Consider the following 21483-nt stretch of genomic DNA (forward strand, 5'->3'; position numbering starts at 1 on the left):
TGACTGTTGTATATCGCTTCAGCCAGTTTGGCAATTCGTTCCATATCTGAACCACGAAGACAAAAGAAAAAGAAGCGTCAAAAATGAGTAACGCCGACTCTAGCACGCAGCTGCGTCCTATACGGCCACCGATGCGCGTCATAGACCACCCTCGACGTTGCGTTTCCGCGGCACTGACAGACCGCAGCCGCTCGTATTGTTATCGTTCGGCTGCAGCAAAAGCAGCCCGCTTGTTTGCTTTTCGACGTATCCCGCATGAATATACGAGTCGAACATCGAGGGCGTCCCCGTGCGCGCACTAACCATGCACGCGAGCCTCGCCGGTCCGTTCCCTCGGAAGTTATTCGCTGCGCAGTCAAGAGGTCGTCTAACGGGACACGAAAACATTCGATGAGGCCACGAGCGCGCAAGGGGCGTTAAAAGCGTCGACTGCTGCGAGTATCGGAGCTCTATTTGAGAACTGAGGGGAGGATGAGAGAGGGGCGCGGAGCGATAACGGAATGTCCGTCCTCCTCTACGCAGGCCAGCCTCTTCGCTCCCCTCCTCATTCATTCCGCGCCCGATAAGCCACCAGCGTACAAACTGCACTTCGTGACGACGCTGGTCGCTAAATACGCGCCGACAAGCTTTGCAGACGGCACGCAACCTCGCAACAAGGAAAAGACCACCGCATTGTCCGTGGTAAGAGGAACTTTCGTTTTTTGTACTTGCGCCTTGTGTATTAAATGGCCGCGTGATCACTGCATGCTGGGCACGCGGCAGCTTGCGCAAGCAAGCGAGTCGCGCGGCTGCCTTCGCCAGCCAAGCCTGCGCCAGCACCTGGCACGGCAGCAGGAGCGACCGGCAGCGGCTTTATATACGCGGTTTGTGCGGACGGAACGCAACTTGGGGCTGTGCGCAAAAAAACACCGACGCGCGCTCTCGCCCCCGCTCTCACCTCTTCGGGATCATTTGCGGCGTCGGTGGAGACGCGTTATCTTGAACGGCGAGTCCGCGAGGCTTAAGCGTTGTGTGGCCGCACACGGCGGTGACGATATCGACCAGCGCGCCCCTCAAGACCCGGCGATATGTGGAAACTCGAGTGCACGTACGCACCTTTTTTTTTTTTTTTTTTTTCGAGAGGCGACTGTCGATTTGGCACCGCAGAAGCCACTCTCCTCGACCGCCTTCTTTCACCTGCGTTACTTGCGCCATTTTCAATTCGAACGCTGGATGAGTTGCTCTCAGAGAACAAGTCGATTTCAACGGCAAGACCACCTTGAAGCATTCCACATTAAACCACAACGATGCGGTGAGGTGCGGCCAATCAGGAGTATATCTAAAGGCTTGCATTCGGAAAGCGCGTCTTCGCACCGGAGCATTGAACCATTGCCAATGCAGTCTTCTTGTTTACGGTGCGGGATACCATTGGGTGAAGTTCAACGCTATCACAACGCGCAGTGCGCAGCACGCCAGGCGATTAGTCAGGCCAATATTTACAGCTTGTCGCTGACTTTTTTTTACCATTTTCGGTGTAAATGTAACTGCTTGCTGCTCCGTCGTCTATCACGCATATTTCTCTCTCATGAGTCTGTCGCACGTGCCCTTCATACGCGCACATTTCAGACGTGCTTTTACGAAGCGTATTTGTCACACCTGCTGACGGAGCCCAGATGTGCGTTAAAATGATAGCGCTATATAACCAGCACCATGCGCCTGAACTACAATCAGCTCAGCATTAGTGTAACGTCTATCAGTTTATTTAAAGTGAAAGCTTCGAAGAGGGCATAACGGCACCGTGAATTTGTCGTATATGCACTTTTTACGTTGAATAAACAGTGCATATGGGCTTTATACGCCGCATCATGACATCCTGGCTAGATGCGTCACTATAAGTGTAAAAAATATTGCAATTTTGGGGGGATTATATGCACCAAAATAAAACGATACAATGATGAAGGACGACGCAGAGAAGGAACTTCAAGGCAAATATGGCCGTAACGGCTTCTTTAACGCGTGTCTAAGTGCAAGTACACGAGTCTTCACACATTTCACCATGTTGAATGCGGTCGCTAAGGCAGGAATTTGAACCTGTGTCCTTACGCTGAGCAACGTCACAAAGAAGTTCGAACCACACCTGTGAAAAGGAAGCATTTGGGAGTCAGGGGATTAATTACACTGTCTTTCGTCAGAAAATACAACTTGTACAGGCTAATCAAACATTTGCGCTAAAGAAAAAAAAAACTTCAATTTTCAGGATGTTGCATTTTTGACCGGCGATAACGTAGCAGGCACATGTATTAACTCTAAAGTCATTCATGTTCGCTGCTATCTTGCAGTTTGCCAAAGTCAGCAATATCTGCAAACAAAAGTATCAGTTTGTTTTCGCTCAGGAAATGTCTTCTGATTTTGACCTGCCATGTCCTATCGCACGCTGCAGAAATCTGCTTTGGAAGCATCATGAGAAATCTCAGCGCTAAGCAGTGCTCGTCACTAAATTATATTTATTTTTTTCTAGTGTCACTACCTTTTTCTTGGGGGGGGGGGGGGGGGAGGGGGAGGTGGAAGGGGGCATCTCATAGCGTGGTTGTTGCTAATCAACTTGGAGTAATTACTTGTAGCTCTAATCAATTTTTTATTTTCTTTGATCAACGTATTGATCGCAGAGAAGTACACGATAGTGCAAATAAGTCAGCTCAATCATATCAGAGGAAAATGCCCTGATATATTGCTGCGAAGAGCAGTTATGAGTACAAGGTCGGTGCTACTGAATGCAATACTTCCATGAATTGGTTTTCCAGCTCATTACACATCACCTGATTCACCAGATTAGTACGTCGAAAAACCCGCAACGATGATATTTTAAGTGGCCCACAATATCGTCGTAGCATCTTTGTTTGTTTTTGTTTTCGATCTATTGTGTTGCGTGTAATTTCCTCCGTGTCTGAAACACTATTTCTGCATCGCGTTTGTCGCCTCTGTAAAATATTTGCGATGCATACTTGTTGTATAGACTCCCGGAGGGTTCCTCGAGCTAATTTTCTTTCGTTGACTTTTTTGTTGAAGCTCATTTTGTAAATGACAAATCAATAAAGTTCCTTTTCTCTTAAGTTTCCGCGCATCACAACTAGGGGAGAAAATCTCGACATAAAATGGGGTATATATAGTGTTGCAAGAAGCCATTCGGTACGCGCTTGTCTTGCAAAAAGCGAAATATGTTTATCTCTAGTCACCTAAGCGGGGCTCCTAGTCTAATTACTCAGTCCAACCTGCCCCGTCTTTTTATTGTGCAAAGTTATGGCCTCGCAGATTTCTGACGATAATGGTGGACGAAGACCCTTGGTGTCACATTTTAAGAACTATTTACGTCCTACCGTACCACCGGAAAAGCTGAGGACGAAAGGCAGACCGTAGGACAAGTTTTTCGGAGCGCGAGGCGAAAGACAGAAACAGCAAGAGATAGACGTAGAGGAACGAGATATACTCTCCGTCTATACCTTCCTGTTTCCGTATGTCGTCTCGCGCTACAAAACATTCTATCAGATGCATCACCAACAAGCCCACATTGCAGCTCTCTTACGACGAAGAATGTCATCGCTTAACATTTATTTTTTTCATCCGTTGTGAAGCTTGGTATGCTAGCGGCGTGAGGGGAGGGAAAGGCTGCAGTGACACTTGCGTTCTACCCTCCCCCGCCCACATCTGTAATGGGGTGAGCATTGTGCGCGCCTGCGGTGAGTATAAAGAAACGAACAAGCAACATCCGACATGCATTGTATGACTCCCTCGACTTCACAGAACAAATTATTGTCTTTCTTTCCACGTTCCAATAGTGGTCTGAAGAGCACTTTGCCTACGTTGCCGCGAAGAATCGATGATAGAGAGAGTAAGCGCAACTTCACTAGGACTTACAAAGATGGAGACACAAAAGGAAAGACCGGTTTCGAGCGGTAGCTGATAAGATGAGGGGGTTGGGGGGGACAATCGAGATTATAAATTCCCTCTATGCTGACAATGCTGCATTTCCGATGGAGGCGAAAATGTTCGAAGATCGTCTGCTTAGATTTAGAGGCACGTTAAAGAACCCCGGGTGGTCGACATTTCCGTAGTCCTCCACTATACGGTGTCTCTCGTAACCTTATGGTGATTTCGGGACGTTAAACCCCAACAATTACATTACTATATGCTACCAATGGCCCCTCCACTTGACGCTTGGGACGTCACTTGTTTTTCGTACCTATTGGTTCAACGTCGTCTCCACAAATAGCTAAAATTACGTGGCATAGCGGAGGAGGAGAGGACAGAAAAGAGCTGGGAACCGGCTGTCTGACTCGTGTCACAGGCATTTAGCACACGAGACATTGATGCCACATACGAGTAATTTTTTTTACTTTGAACTTGCTTTAAAGATAGCATTCCTTTCACGAGACGGCGACAAGGGGCAACGGCGGGTCTTGTTATCGTTTTTGTCGGCGAGATAGAGGAATAAACAGCCTTGCAAGTTTCGCCGGCCTTCACTTCGGTCGAAACGCGTCTTTCCCTATTTCGTATCTTTTGTTGCTAGACAACAAGTGCTAGCGTAGGCTGGCCGGACGAGGCTATTGGCACCCGTAGCACTTCAAACAACAGCCTATCTTCGTCGGCTACCAGTGACCATTGATTTGAGATTTGCTGAAAGTGACACACACCTTAAACATCATACATGGAAGCAGTAGCTTATTTGAACGTGTCGGAGCCTTATTTAAATAGAAACACCCTAAACTACCATGTAGGTTCTGGGGTAACGTTTACCTTTCAGCGCTCAGCGGCAGTATTCGCGCATGAATTTTCTTCATTGAGGCCACACGTACATACAAATCGATTGATTTCACTCTCCTAAGGTTACCTTCAAGTTCTCTAAAATAACACGATTAACAAGACCGCGAGAACCCACAGATTCTTTATGCATTCGCCGAGGATGACTCGAAAGCGCCAGTCACAATCATCTCTCTTTCAGGTGATGCACTAATCTTCCTACGCCCCTCCGAAATCATTCTGCGCCTAACGTGGATTTGCCTTGCCTCCGTGATCACAGAAATTGCAAGCTTTCCGCGCCGTACCTAGCGTCACACTGCCTCTAGGATCGGCTCGCCTTTTCTCAAGCGAGCACGTCGTGTGATGATGTCACCTTTTGCATAGTCAATAACGTCATGATGGTACGTTGAGCGATCTGTCACGTCACGATGACATGATACGGGGGCAGCAACGCGTCGTGATTTCTCGCATCATGCCGAAAGACGATTTTCCGCGCTTGATTGGTCATGTAGCTAAGGCTTTCCCTTCTATATGTATATTAATGTGCATCCAAGGAGCCCACGACAACTTTAGGTCGGCGAGTGCACATATCTTTCCGTCAGGACTTGGTCATGACCTCTTGCAAAACAGGCCGTGGACTCAACTAACACCCTTTTCGTACACTGAACTCTTCCACTGCGCGACAAAGATTCCGCTGCGAATGAGATTGACGTCGGAGCAGCGGTGCCGTCGTGTGCGTGATAATGAGACTGACAGTGGCTCTCCGGAAATAGCGCTCAGCAAAGCAAAGATAAGCTCGCCAATTAGCTAAGTGTAAATGTCGTTTTTCTTGCATAAATAAGCACGTCGTAAGAAAGGAGACCTTGAAATGGTGCTACCTGGACGTGATGTACGCTTAACTATATAAAACAGGGACCGACCTGCAACGTTCCAGCGTAAATGCTTTATTAATGAGCGCGTCCCGCAGGAGTCCACCAAGTGGACTGCCCATATCAGCGTACGTTGATAAGACAGACTTCCGTGGCTGGCTAGCAGCACCTGTCATTACCTCCGAAACTGATGATTGATTGATATGCGGGGTTTAACGTCAAAAAACCGCCATATGATTATAACGTCAAAAAACCACCATATGAATATTAGAGACGCCGTAGCGGAGGGCTCCGGAAATCACGACCACCCGAGGTTCTTTAACGTACATCCAAATCTGAGCACACCGGCCTACAACATTTCCGCATCCATCGGAAATGCAGCCGCCGCAGCCGGGATTCGAACCCGCGACCTGTGGGTCAGCAGCCGAATACCTCAGCCACTAGACCACCGCGGCGGGGCATCTCCGAAACTCGAATTCTCCAGAACCGTATAAAAACACACACTGAAGCGGAGTGGTTCATTCAGTGGTTCATTCATTTTAGTGTAATACGCCCCCAGCAGCCACTTTGCTTTCTATACTATTTCAACGCTAAGCATTTATCAATGCTTTAATGATATATACGATCCCATTATGCTAAGCAGCTTTATAATTGCTTCATTGGTGATGTTACGGGCGCGAAAGTAAAAGTAAATAGTTTAACATGTCAGACAGAAGGTCTAAACCGTACCAGGGAATACGGAAATACTGCTCCGTTCACTCCGTGTCATCGCGCTTCACGCCGCTCATTCAGACTGCTGGCATGTTTCGAAATGGCCAATAAAAAACACTTGTGGAGAACTTTTCCGAGTAGTGTTCAGTGGTTCGGTTTTGGCTGCAGTGTCCCGCTTTAGTCACCGCTGATGGCTCGCGCGCACCAAGCAAGGGATCTTGTATACGTGTGTATACAGGTAGGTTCTTGAAACCCTTTAAATTTTCGCGTTCCTTTTGAATTGCAATAATATTCGAAATATGTTTGTCTCGGCTCTCGGCGCCATCTTATGGGGCGTTCTTCACATTGACAACCAAACGTATGCCACTTTGCAAACATCGGGATGCCCGTACGGGTGACGGGATTTTGTTGCGCGAAATACCACAGAGAGAGAGAGAGAGAGAAAATTATTTACTGAAAGGCAGGCAGGGATGTCGGGCTGAACTAAAGTAGGAGAGAGAGAACACAAGGAGAAAGGCAGGGAGGCTAACCAGGACTGAGCCCCGGTAGGCTACCCTGCACTGGGGAAGGGGAGAGGGGGAAGGAAAGGTATAGAGCTTTTGCATGCTGCTATACCATGAGAAAGGGGTGCATGACAGCAAACGCGCGATGAACGACGATGGCGAGTTTGGGTGACGAGCACATAAAGTACCACCTCGTTGGAGCGAATCGGAAGACGTGCATCCAGTCCAGGAGCTTGTAAAAAGGCTACGAGCTTTCCCGTGTAACTGCAGTTGAGCTGTTGCCTCGGTCTTGCAGGCCATAGATCAAACATAATCTGATCGGTTGATGGCCAACTGTGAAATCGTGCAATCCATTAAATCAGTTTCTGACGTTTGCGAGCGGGAACCATTGCTCACGATAAGTGCACCTGCTGAAAAAATAACGCCATACCAGAATGCATTGTGGTATATTGTTTCGTGTGTCTTCTATTGTTGATATTGCATCCTAGCATTGAAGGGGTTCAATATTTAGCATAGCTACATGATACAAAAGCAGAATCTGTTGCTTACCGCGCGAGTGTAGGCCCGTGTACTCAGATTTGGGTGCACTTAAAGAACCCCAGGTGGTCGAAATTTCCGGAGCCCTCCACTGCGGCGTCTCTCATAATCATATGGTGGTTTTGGGACGTTAAACCCCACAAATCAATCAAATCATGTTGCTTGCCACGCATATCGTAGATAAGAAGCCACTTTTCTTCGGCAGCATAGACAACGGGGCTTGAAAGTCTGTAAATAGCTTCTCGTGTGCACAGATGCAATGATAGACCTTGTGCGAAATAGATGCCATTTGTCGGAGATTCGATGAAGCTGCGGATTCGACACCGTGTTGAAGGCATGTGTCTGAGTCATATTGATGTCGCAGCTATAACTTCTCGCATGCATCTCCTTCGATAGCAATCAATCTGGGCATAAAAATGTCGCACGAATGAGTATAAGAACCTGTACGCGTTACCGGCATTTCTTAGTCGAGCGCCGACAGTTGGGAATACATAACTGCCTCACAACGCGATCGAATGCAGAATTTTGTCGCCGAGGCACCTGCGCTAGCTTATAAATTTGCCCTCCCTGTTTTCAGTGCGGTGAATCAAACGTCATTAGTTATCTAAACATCTTGCTCGGAGTGTATACAGGATGACTGGAACGAGGTTTTAGCGAGCAACACGACTAGCCGTAGCGATTACGGTAAGTAGGAAAGTGTTGTTGACTCATTCCTAAGTGCATTTGTTAAGGTACAGCCTACGTCCCGATAGCCCCGCCGCGGTGGTCTAGTGGCTATAAGGTACTCGGCTGCTGACCCACAGGTCGCGTGATTGATTCCCGGCTGCGGCAGCTGCATTTCCGATGGAGGCGGAAATGGCGTAGGCCCGTGTGCTCAGATTCGGGTGAACGTTAAAGAACCCCAGATGGTCGAAATTTCCGGAGCCCTCCACTACGGCGTCTCTCATAATCATATGGTGGTTTTGGGACGTTAAACGCCACATATCAGCCTACGTCCTGATATATTGTGCATCTAATTGTAAGTGTGACGTCGTCCTTTCCTTAAACTACTTTTACTTTAAAAATATTTCCCTGCTGTTGCCACCGACGTAAGTTTGTGCAAAATTACTGCACGATTTCAATGTAAATAAAAGATTACGAACCTCACGCGTGTGAAAAGTGAACACGAAAACGAAATTTATTTATTTATCAATACTGCGATCTTTCAGTTGAAAATTCATGGCACGGTGGGAAAAGTGTTCGAGAAAAGTTGCATGCATTGAAACAAACGATAACAGTACAAATGTCATATACAAAACAAGAAGGGTCGTTAGCTGGCATTTGCTGCTATTTTTTTCTGACATGTGCACGTCAATAGCATAATACACCAATAATATTCGCGTTCAAATTGTAGATTGCGGCGCCTCACCATTTCAACCCGTTTCAGCAAGATACTTCTGTGTCGCCCACTCTACTGCGTCTCTCATAAACATATTGTGGTTTTGGGACATTAAACCCTACATATCAATTAACGTGTCGCCCACTGAACGTTTGCAAAAACACTTCCGCACAGACAGGTCGAATGTAAGCCGTTTATCGGAACATCATTTTTTTTTCTGTTTCATGTGTAAGTGCAACAGGCTTGGAGCATCTGTTAACACTTCATAGCCCACAGGTGCCGATACAAGATTTTTCTGAACGCGTATTAGCTTTTCTGGGAATATAAGTCAGAATATAAGTCCTCTGATACGGGTTTGGGTACCTAATACAGACTGGGGGGGGGGGGGGGGTGCAGTACATTTGGGCTGGACTTATAAGTACTGTTGCAACTTCTGACGAAGAATAATTTACGGCATTTACGCATCGCTCAATGTCTCGAGGCATGTTCTGCTTTGCCTGGTTCACCAGCAAGTCAAGGATGAGTTTTCTACCGCATTAAAGCATTTAAGATCTCTGCCGAAGGCGTTTGTCTCTTCAAAGTGGTGCCGAAACCTGGGCAGTCATCGAACGACGGCATCCAGAGCAACCGAGGGCAGAAAAGAGTCTTGTCACCATCTCGACCAGCCAGTCATCCAGGCTGCTATGAATTAATGAGTTTTATACCACATTAAACTCCAAGTTCTCTACACAAGGCCTTTGTCTCTTCAAGTTGGCCAGTGACAGTACATGATATGCTTGAAAAATATGCGAAGTGAAGTTATACGCGCACAAAGCATTCCACCGTATGCTCTTAATTAAACCTCATCGAAAACAAACTACAAACAACACGCTTTAGCACAATCTGTCTATTAAGTGGCAATCAATGACATGCCCGAGCTACATCATCATTTATCATCATCATTTATTTTTTCTTATGGGCCCCTGACATGGTAATACATAAAAGGGGGGAGGGGTCAAAACAAGGATACACAAAGGCAATCACAGACCAAGAACATAAGGTAGGATACAATTCAAGAATTGGAATTACAGGGCAATAATAATAACAGAACTCGTTATGCAACTAATAGCATGATTCAAAGTGGCATAACAATGAAAGAAAGGCAACTGGCTACACACATAAATTACGACGGTGCGGATGTGAAATGCGTTTCGAGTAAGGCTTTAAACTTCAGAGTATTACGTTCGTTGGCTATTGCATTTGGAAGCTGATTCCTCTGCAACCTCTATAACTTGTAGTTGTTATCACAATGTAATGAACTAAGTAATGACATCAACATAAGAGCTCGCACGCGCGATGAGTCACGACTCAGCTTCGGATGTTAGCCGGCTTGTCTGTTCCTGCAAGCACACGGCACGAAAACTGTCTCGTTCCATCATGACGCACAAGATTGTTCTTTGATGAACGCAGATGCTGTCACGTCTAAGGAGCACGGCGCTCTCCCCTTACCTCCTTCTTCACGACCTCTCCTTCTGGCGTTATACTGTTCGTTTCAACTGACACGCGGAATTAGTACTCCCGTTGTATGCACACGCGGAGCGTGCTTATCCTTCAATACGGACGAAATGCACACAGCGGCCGCTTGATGGCAGCAGATTTCGCATAAGGTCTATATTGAAGTGTCAGCTGACGCCAAGACATCGCTCTTACAGTTGGGTGTAAAAGTGCAAGAACAAGGAAAAATGAGTAAACCACGAAACTAATAAAAAGCATGCCGATTTGTGGGGAAATGGGAGAAAGGGAAGCTTGCGCGGAAAGCTTAGGGTCGGATTCTGCCTCACTTCCTGCGGACAAAAATACGCTGTAACTTGTAAATGGATGAATCCCAAAAGGGTGCATTGAATGTGCCACGGTTTTTTCTAACAGGCATTGTCCGAATTTATGCTCTTGTATTTCTTAACGTCCGACGAAGGCGCGACTACTTCTATGAAGACGCGTGAAACGGAGACCAACGTCGTTTTTCTTATACACACATGCGCACACAAAGCACACTGCGCCTTAAGCATTTTTTTTTTTCACACAGTCGAATGTCATTTGGCGCAACCCTCTTTTCTAGTTGATATCGAAATATTTGTGAATTTACTGTCTCGTGTATACAGTGACCATTGTCTCTTCCTCGTTCATTTTCGAGATTCTCTGCGTGCCACATTGTGCTGTCAAAACTTGCTGGAAGAACACAACGCCATCCCGCCATCGCACACAAATGCCTTCGAGCGTATTCCAGTAAAACTATTTAGCACAACAGCTTTCCATGGGTGTTTGAGCATGCGACAAACGCAAGTGATCATCGTCCGGTGGAGAGCGACGGAAACGTTCGTAACATTCTTTTTTTTTGTTTTTGTTTTTAACACCTACCCCCAGCATCATGTCATACGCTTAGCGACATAAAGTATAGCGAAGTATTCACCACACCTCTGCACGGCAACGTGTACGCCCACATAGCTGCACTATGCGTTCATGCTGTGACTGATGATGATGAATGATGGATGAACCTTTACAATAAGTGGGCTGCTTTGAAACACCATCTCATTACATTACGAAATGCGCGTGGTGTGACGTCATGCTACACGGTTCTACGCTTCTGCCACGCAACGCTACAATGTGACTCTTCGACCGACATGGCTGAGCTGCTTGGTAAGGATTCATGTAAAAATAGGGGGGCGTGCGAGCACAGACACAAGAGAGAGAAGGCAGATAAAATGCAGTGCTTACTTTGTTTTTCCGCTACTTACTTGTGAACTTGCCACAGCTTTTCCATCTGCTATGCCATTGCTCGTTTCGACATTTAATGATGCAACGCATCGCATGTCGCGACACGTCCACGCGTGCACTCGCGCGCACACACAAACGCAAGCACGTGCAGGCACGCGCGCATGCAAACACGTGACCAGGTTCGTTGCGACATCACTTCTCAAGGCGGCAATCTGAAAGTGCACGCGCGCGAGATAGCGTCAAATAAAATGAGAAAAAGCTTCACTTCGTTTACGAACACACTTTTGTAAGAGTCGTCGTCGAGTCTATTGACGGTGTGTTGCCGCGACAAGAGAAAGCAAGCGCATTAGTGCATAAAATGAAAAAAAAATGGAATCGTAACAAGCCTAGGAATACAATTTTTGTGTTGAAACAAACACGTGTGAAAGCTACACGCTGTTCTTCCAAAGCTTGTATGAACCCAGACGTAACTGACTTGCGCTTCTAAGAGCTCTCTGGTTTAACATTATTTAATCAAAATGTGTTTGTTCAATTTAGTAAGAAAAGTAGATGCCTAAGTACTATACAGCATATTCGAATCGACTTTGTAATAATTTGTTACTTTGGATATTTTACTATTAGTGCTATTTATTTCATACTGTTGTTGTTAGGCTTGTATACTGCCCCTCCTGCTTTGACCATGTCGCTTGCTGTATTATAATTCAATATACAAATAATTAATTAAATATTTAAATAACTAAGCGAGTAAATGAGGGAGTAAAGAAGTAAAAAAAAACTTAAAATGGGAATATTGAAAGTAACCGCTTGAGCTTAGTTTGAGTATAGCTTTACCAAAAAAATTGTTTTAGATTTGTTTGTTTGTTTGTTAGCTTGCTTGTTTGTTATTGCTGTCAAGCCCCAAGTGGGGGTTTTACCGGAAAAGAAAACACATACAATTTTACAAGATAGCATGCAATGCTATGCTGAACTTTCAGCAAAAAAGATGAAATAAAAATGTGCATGAAAAACGTCACAAAATAGAGATGTACAGCAAACACACGCATATACACGTACATTCTAAACATTGAAAATGAAAAGTAACAAAGATAGAAACAAAATACATTTACATCGTGCAGACAAGAATAAAAATAATAATAGTAAGAGCCATGATCCATTTTTTTAGAGAAAATATGTTATTCGAAAGCTGCAGAAAAAGCTGCGATGAATTTACATCGTGCCAGTGCTTGGTAGTTTGTTCTATTTTTTTTTTTAGTTGCTCTCTGAAAGAATCTGTATTTAAATGCGTCGTTTAGGGTGACTGGGAGCATTATGTACAAACTGTGTCTTTGCTGAGGGCGAGGATCTGAAGAAATTACAAGAAAATTTATTAAAATATTTTATTCTGATTACGAATAATGAGAGATAGAAATTTTAAACGTTCATACTTAGTTCGAAGTTCTAAGGCAGGAAGATTGGCACGGTTGCAAATTTCGGAAGCAGAGTGCACGCATTGATATTTATTGAATATGAACCTGGAAGCCATCCTTCGAACTTTGTCCAGTTTATATCCGCAAGCAGTGGTGCGGGGGTTCCATACTACCTTAGAATATTCCATAATTGGTCGTACTAACATTTTGTACGCGAGACTTGACGTCTACATCCACACCAAGCCTGTAGTATATTAGCCCTAAATATTTATATTCTGTCACCCGTTTTAGCGTATGGGGATTAGTCTTGTAATTATATTATAAAGGAAACCTTTTTTTCTTGTTATACTCTTACAAACTGATTTTACGGGGTTTAAAGTAATCTAAATTATTGGTAGAAAGTTCTCTATTTATTTTCATTTCGCGGTTAGAGCTTAAACTACCAATTCAGGACAAAAACTGTGGTATTTCACGCCAGAAACACGGCGCTGACACGTCGGTGCAGACTTGTACAAACTTCCAAGATACCCCATCGATGTCGACCAATCTGGGACGTGTGTATATTTTTCTAGTATTGCTAATTTAGCACGTATGATTTCCTAGAAACCGACACAGTCCATCATTAAATATAGAAATTACTTTAACTATGGCAAAAAATGCATGTCTTGGGGTAGATTATGCCGGAACTTTAATACGGCACCTCGTTTCGTTATTTGTTCTTGTCTAATGATTGTTGGGGTTTAAGGTGATTGAATAAATGGCAGATAAGGAAAGGTAGGAAGGTCGACCAGTCGAGGGTAACCGGTTTGCTACCCTACACGCGGAAACGGGATGAGAGAGATTGAAAGAAAGAGAGGAGAGAGACAGAAAAATAGCACATCACACTGCCCGCGCACAAGCACCCAATCAGTAAGGTTCCATCAACCCGGCGCGGAACCGTGACATCACTGTCACAGCCGCTTGTGCAGGTTCGCTTTTCTCAAAAACCTCAGCAGTTCTTTGGTCGCCTTCAGCTATGAAGGGTCCGTATAGTCGAGGGCTCCGGAAAACCCGACCACTTAAGGTTCTTCAACGGGCACCCAACTTAAGGACATGGGCATCAAACATTTTCGACTCCATCAAAACTGAAGCTGCCACGGCCAGGATTTGATCCCGTGAGCTTCAGATCAATATTCGAGAACTGGTATTGTCTCGCTCATGTTTGATTGATTGATTGATTGATTGATTGATTGATTGATTGATTGATTGATTGATTGATTGATTGATTGATTGATTGATTGATTGATTGATTGATTGATTGATTGATATGTGGGGTTTGACGTCCCAAAACCACCATAAAATTATGAGAGACGCCGTAGTGAATGGCTCCGGAAATTTCGACCACCTGGGGTTCTTGAACGTGCACCTTAATCTTAATCTGAGCCCACGGGCTTACAGCATTTTGGACTCCATTGAAAATGCAGCCGCCGCAGCCGGGATTTGATCCCGCGACCTGCGGGTCAGCAGCCGAGTTCCTCAGCCACTGGACCGCCGCGGTGGGACAACTCCTGTTTTATTAGGCCTTCTCCTAAAAGTAAACGACGTTCTTGTTAATGCAGAAGTGCAATGAACTGGCACAGCTCAGGTTCTTATACTTTGCATTTAAACAAATTTTAAAATAAGCAATCCTCTACGTTGCAAAGCGTCGTATTATAACAGCAATCGTTAGGGATTTTACTAGTAGTAATATTAGCAGTCGAGACGGTATTCATTCGAACTCTGTATTATTTTTTTTTTCATTGGAGTGCCCATTCATACTATCGTATGCTGCCGGCTACAATCGATAAACTTATCAGCTACGATATTCTCTTACGCGTATATTTTCACATAAGCATGGTCTCGCGTGCATCCTGTTTGCTCGGAGCTCACAAACCCTTTTCGCAGACGCGAATAGTTGCAGTGAGGACAACGGCTGAACGCAACACAATGCTCTAATCTGTAACGTCGAGATAACCTCGCTGCGAAGGGAGCGCCACAATCCCGTTCTGAGTTTTGCCTTGCCTGTCTTCTCTGAGCTCATTTCACAAAAAACACATCCAGTGTTGGAGACTCCGACCTCTATGTTTCTCGCTTGATGCTGCGTCAAGGTACTGTTTCAATGCACCGTTTCGATGTTTAAGGGGAGTCATCATATAGGATGTTTACAGGAATTGAGATATATTTACAGCAGGAATAGAAATATGAAGCATTTGTAAAAACTGTATGAAAAAATGTCAAAACTGTCTGAAGAATGTCTGAAGCCAAGCTTCCCATCTTTCCTCCCGTTAATCGTTGTAAAGTGACGTCACATTGTATAAATTACCACAGTAAATTCTGACACCCGCACTATAAACATGGCATCCGTGTGCTTAATTGCATTTTTCAGAAAGGTGAAGCCCTTGTTATACACTGCGACACGCCTCTGAATTCGAAACTGTCCGTCACTGTCAAATAAAGGAAAAAAAACATGCTAGGGCACCGTCAGCTGTTTCGATACACTGTCAAAGAATGGTGTCCTATTGATACAGTCGTACCATTATTTCTGGTACTTACATTGAAAAGCTTCATCTTTTCCGGGTTCATGGAACGTGCAGCTGCTGATACGACGGCGAGCGTCGGCAGCTTTGTGTATGACTGCGTTCACACTATAGTCTCTAACGGCTCTTGCATTGGTGACTGGGAACATATACTGAAACAAAAGAACGACATGCTACTGATGTCTTACCATTTTACACCTTTCATTGCGTTGAGTATCGCGTGTACGTGAAATATGTCACCCGGATAACGTAACCAGATGACGTAAACGCAGCGTTTTCCTTGTCTTTTTTGCTGTCTTGTATTCTGAGCTTCGTACCATTGTAAATGATTTCACTGACCTGAAATGTGGCCATAAAGTATAGATAGCCTCTCAGGTTTCAGAAAATTTCTGAGGATCTCAATCGTTTCGTAGCTTTGTGTAAAGTGCTGTACGTGCTATATAGGTTGTTTGTCAGTAAATATTTGTTAGACATATCACATGTAACTGAGTGCACCGTGGTTATTGGAGGGTTGCAACCGCCGTCGTAACCTAATGCTGGTCATAAACGTGCGTCATACTTTGGGGAACAATACTTTTATCATTGTTGAATCATTCGAAATTGAAAATATTACATATATATTTCACCACAAACAGCGCTGAGCCAACTAACATATGCCTTCCTTCCTTCTTTTAGTAAATCCTAATTAGTGGGGTTATACTCCCGTGTTATTGGTTTGCTCTTCAGAGAAAGCTATTGGCGCGTTCGAGTTAAGTGTATGCTGATTCAAGCAAACTGCGTATATCGTCGCATTACTGCGTTGTTCCGGGAACGCCTCCCCGATCTACCTCGTCTTCCCTGATCCTGTGTACCTGCAAAGCTTTCCCGACTCGTAATGGAACAGAAAACCCAAGGTCAGTTCTGGCAGATATTAAGAGCTCTTTGTGCCCCCAGCCAGTGTTGCGAACCACTCGCCTAACGCAGTTGTGCATCTCTCCCATATCTGCAGATTCACAAAAAGACAAGGTTATCTGAAGGACGCAGTGTGCCTCTTTCTGACCCAGAATCCCGGAGCCGTCCTTGTAGCCGGCCATTCGAAGACCTGAGACCACACTTCCTACAAGTACACACTCTACAAGAACTAAGAAAAGCGGTGAAAAGATGGCATTCCAATGGTCTCAAGTCGTGGCCCCGCTGTTGCTGTTGGTCGGAACGCTGGTGTCGGGGCTGCTTCCCATCTGGCTCGTCAAGAGGCTCAGCACGGCCCGGTGGGGCAGCAAGGCGTTCGCGTTCCTCGTCTGCATCGGGGGTGGCGTGCTGTTCGCCACGAGTTTCCTGCACCTTCTGCCCGAAGTGCGCGAAGGATTCGAGAAGTTGACGACGGAATTTCCCGTCACCGAAGGTGTCGTCTGCGTGGGCTTCCTCGCCGTATACGCGCTGGAAGAGATCGTCCACGCCTGCCTGGGCCACAGTCACCACGCCTCCGACCATGGTCACTCACACACGGCCGTTGTTATGAACTGCAGGTACACATGAACCTTGTGTTTATTTATTTATTTATTTATTTATTTATTTATTTATTTATTTATTTATTTATTTATTTGCAACACGGTACACAAGGACACAGAGGAATAAGGGAAAGGGCAAGCTGGCAACTACCAGCTGGTGGGGCTTAGCATTTGCTTACTCTTTCGGGAGGAAGAAAGAGACAGAACAGAGGAGGAGAGGAAGAAGAAATGAGAGGGGGAAGAGAATAAAGAATGACGATGGCATAGGCAAGCATAAGTAAACTTGAAATAAAAAAAATGGCTTTGCATGTACATATACACGCACCACACAAACAGATACACGAAAGTAAATATAATGGGTGGCGTTAGCCCCTGCCTCAGACATTTTCAGCCCCGCCATGGTGGTCTAGTGACTAAGCTACTCGGCTGCTGACCCGCAGGTCGCGGGATCGAATCCCGGCTGCGGCGGCTGCATTTTCGATTGTGGCGAAAAGGCAGCAGGCCTGTGTGCTCAGATTTGCGTGCACGTTAAAGAATCCCAGGTGGTCCGAACCCCTGGAGCTCTTCACTACGACCTCTCTCATAATCATGTGGTGGTTTTGGGACGTTAAACCCCACATATCATCATACAACCACACTATTCAGGGTCCTTACTTTTCTAGAATTTTTTCAACATCAGTTAGGACCATGCTTATCAAAAAGTTTGTGTCAAGTTTTCACCAACACGCTATGGTTTAGGCAAGAATATAGGAAAGTCTTTTAGCATGACTTGATAAATAAACCGAAAAAAAGATGTTGCTTGCACTAAACCATACGTTCAGTATAGTTTTTGATGTTATCCGCGTAAGCTATTCACAATTGTTACCGCAATTCTCTCTTTGTCTCCCAACATGCAGTCACGACGCGGAGCAAGCTCACCCGCCGCAAGCGAATGGTGTGGAGAACAAGCATGAATTCTCGGCGGACGCCGTGGCCGAGCAGGACCAAGGCACGCAGCGCGTCTCTCTCGGTAGCGTGCTCATCGTGGTGGCGCTCTCGTTTCACTCCATCTTCGAGGGCCTCTCCCTGGGCCTGCAGTCGACAGACCAGGCCACCTGGATCATGTTCCTCGCCATCTCCATCCACAAATTCGTCATAGCGTTCGTCGTCGGCTTCGACATGAAGGCGAGCCGCATGAGGACGCGCACCATCCTCATCTACATGGTCATCTTCTCGGTGATGTCGCCGCTCGGCGCGCTCATCGGAGCCGTGACCAAAAACAAGCTCGAGGACTCTCCTGTGGTCGCTGGACTCAATGGTGTCGCGACGGGCACTCTCTTGTACGTGACCTTCTTCGAAGTTCTTCAGAGGGACAAGAACAGCCAGCTGAGCGGAGTGCTGCAGCTGCTGGCAGTGATGCTCGGCTTCGGTGTCATGTTGACGCTAGTCCTTGTTCTACCGCATGACTGAGTTGAAAACTCGTGTTCTTGTTGTTGTAATTGTTGAGAGTGTCGCTGTACGTATATACATTTTATATGTTTGTAAACAGCGGTAGGCAACGTCGACCAACTGAGGCGCTTGTAGCGGCGTTGCGGCGGGTAGGTTCCGCCCAGCCCAAAGCTCGCCACCACTCTCTATGATGACGTGACAACAGGCACAGCAGTTGCAAACCTGCCTTCGAGCACAAAGCGTTGGAGAGCCTCTCTACAAGCGCCTTAGTGTGTCGACGGCGCTTACCTCCATTTACAAACATGGAATAGGTCTATATCAATGGCTCGTTCACAATTGCGACTAGCACCGGTCACGTGACAAGCTAGTCGCAAAATCACTGGCCACAGATTATCTCTTTGGTAGTTATGCGACTATTTAGCTCAGCCATTCACTGCTCGATTTTTCTGTCACGTGACTGCAATCGCAAAACTCTGAACCAACCAGTTGCCCAAGAACAGGACGTCAGCTTCCTTTGAGGCGATAGCAATACGGGCAAATGGGAATTCCCTGTGGCGATGGTTATAAGTAGCGAGGAGTTGTGAAAATCGGTCACCATGGGTCGCTTTTTGGTTGCCAGTTCGCAGATGGTTGGGCGACAGGTGCTGGACGCAGTTGTGAAACAGCCTGTAAACGTGTCACGACTCTGCAGGTCGGGACCGTGGTGTGTTTGAGATAGATCTGTGTGAAACAAAGTGTAGGCGAACAACTTATTTAAATGTGATACAACGTGCCAATCATGGTGCAGCTGAACATGTATGCAATAATTCATTCGCGAATTATATAGATATGTCAAGCGAATTATTCTGTGCAGTGGTGTCGTGTCGCGTCTGTTAAAGGGACACTAAAGTCAAGTAACAATTTACGTTAGATTGAAAGCTCAATGTATGATAACATCTAAAACGACAATACTGCCAACAACAGTGCCCTACTTACCGAGAAATTAAGGTAAATGCACAAGAGCACAAGCGCCGCGGTAGGACATTTTAAAATGATCCCGGTGACATCAGACGGACAGCCTACGATTGATCACTAGTAATCAATCTAACTGCACTAAATAAAGAAGCTTCCGTGCATCAAGAAACGCAATAACGTAGTGCTTGTTCGTTTCTGTTTTATTCATGGAAAAAGGAACCGCCGGGACGTTACTATGGGGAATGACGCGAGTGGTCCAAAGTTCAATTTTCGCGTGGTTACACGGGACAGATGGTGCTGTCTAACGGGGCAAAGTTGAAACAAAAACGTCTGCAATCTCGAAGCCAATGGCGGCAAATTGATCAATGGCCGTTGTTGCTGCTGTGGCTCCCGCTGCTTTCGGTCTGCTGCTACCAGCGCGGTAAAGCCGGGCAACGCTGTGCACGGCAACAGTGACGTGAGCCGGTCGGGTTGGTTTGCTTCTAGAGGTGGGTAACTTGAAGTGCGCTAACCCGAAGCGGACCACTAAAACGTGACTTCATTTCAGAATAGGCCCTTCCTTGGCACAAAAGTAACACTACGAGGTTTCTGGACCCCCATTTCAACAATGAACGCCGACTTAATAGTTGCCTTTAGTGTCCCTTTAACTTTGTGTTTCACGTATATTTAACAACGGCTACATTCTTAGAAGTTTTAATCATGCTTGAGTAAGATTTTATCGTAAATCACTCTCAGTCATAAATAAAACAGTACAAATGCTTCATCAAGTGTTATTGCTGAATCTTGTGGGCACTAATGTTGAAAGCAAAGTTGACTGTAACTTATAGCATCTCCCATTCATTGCACTCGTTCAGTACTTTCCGATCGTGTCTTTTATAGCAATAAAAAGCCCATTTCGCATCATGCCGCATGAATATGGTGTGAGTGACATCTTTCTTCATGTTGGCTTATCGAAAGTATATATCTTCACTCATGCATCATTGAAATTTTACCTTGCTCTTCCGAAATAAATATATGTGCCAGTGAAATAAAGTTGCTCAAGAAAAAAAAAATTATCGGTTTTTCTTTTCGCACCTTGCCGGATAATCTACTGTGACATTTACTATGCGAGCACATTTACGAAACCATCCACATAGTTTGCCACCTACTGTCTACGCTCATTGCGTCACCATTACCCTCATCTCATGGTCATTTTGTTACGCTACAGGAGCAATACGCGGAAGTTGAGAATGAATGAATGAGAAGGTGTTGCTTATTAAAACTATTGAACAAACTTTTGCTTCTATCGTGTTTTTTTTTTCGTGAAACTCCTGAATATCATATATATCCTGCACGATTTACTGTACTGCACTCTTGAGCAAAAAAAAATAAATAGCATGGCACAGAAAATTGGAAAGCAGTTTTCATGACAAAAAAGCTTTCCGCAAACGCGAATTCGCCCACATGTTACAAGATAACGGCTACAATAAACTTCGCCTGGTTGCATGAAGAAGTATATTGCAGTAGTTCTCGCGTTGAACGGGAAGGCAAACCGATGGCCCCTTTACTTACGCTGGTAGAAACGATACATAGCCAGCGAAGTGATGAGGGTATTCCTACATTGTTCTTGCGGTAGTATAAAAGTCATAAAGTAGCGCATTGTGACTTGCGTTCATTGAGAGACGAACCTACAAGCTCTGCCCTATGAGTGCGTTACACTACTCACGGCGCAGTGGCTCTTCCCTTTACCACGTGCACGTTGCTCAATGCCCAAGAAAGCAGACGTGCCAATAGCTAGCGGCTTAGCACAATCTGTCATGGGACGGGCGCATGTCACCATCGTGCCCTCTTATCAACCCTGCTCCGATGCAAACACGAGAAAGGAGCAGGAAGCTACGGTGTTATCTGGCAAATGACACTCAGAGTCAGCTTTCGCCACATGGACTCGAGCATCAACGAGGGCGGTATTGTTCCCATTCCCCGTTCGCCATTGTGTCAACTGAAACCGGGCGTCTTCGCAGCCTGCCTCGTTGTATGTCTCCTTACCGTGGCCTTATCTTTGAAGCGTCTCTGTCGATTTCCATTGTTCCTCCTGCGTGTATATACCTCAACGTATGCGTCGTCCGGGAAGAAACATGTCATTTTTCATGCA

General features: G+C 45.6%; 2 protein-coding genes across 4 annotated transcripts in view; both read left to right on the top strand.

Moving 5' to 3' along the window:
* Positions 1–260: 260 nt before the first annotated feature.
* LOC119159387 (uncharacterized) overlaps positions 261–21483 on the top strand; it is a 42720-nt gene continuing 21497 nt past the window's right edge. Inside the window, exon 1 of the mRNA XM_075865106.1 lies at positions 261–681. The gene's annotated coding sequence lies outside the window, so the exon portion shown is untranslated. The remainder of the gene's footprint in view (positions 682–21483) is intronic.
* On the top strand, positions 14836–20625 carry LOC119165582 (zinc transporter ZIP1-like). 3 transcript variants are annotated; one of them, XM_075865104.1, is made up of 4 exons: positions 14837–15054; positions 16210–16376; positions 16472–16988; positions 17867–20625. In XM_075865104.1, the coding sequence occupies exons 3-4, from the start codon at positions 16624–16626 to the stop codon at positions 18417–18419; spliced, it is 918 nt and encodes a 305-aa protein (XP_075721219.1). In that variant the 5' UTR covers positions 14837–15054; positions 16210–16376; positions 16472–16623; the 3' UTR covers positions 18420–20625. The 3 variants fall into 3 exon arrangements, with proteins under 3 accessions (XP_075721220.1, XP_075721219.1, XP_075721218.1); XM_075865105.1 differs by lacking the exon at positions 16210–16376 and having other exon boundaries at positions 14836–15054; positions 16527–16988; XM_075865103.1 differs by lacking the exon at positions 16210–16376.

Source organism: Rhipicephalus microplus, chromosome 1, assembly GCF_043290135.1.
Source record: "Rhipicephalus microplus isolate Deutch F79 chromosome 1, USDA_Rmic, whole genome shotgun sequence".
In the NCBI taxonomy this organism is placed as follows: Eukaryota; Metazoa; Arthropoda; class Arachnida; order Ixodida; family Ixodidae; genus Rhipicephalus; species Rhipicephalus microplus.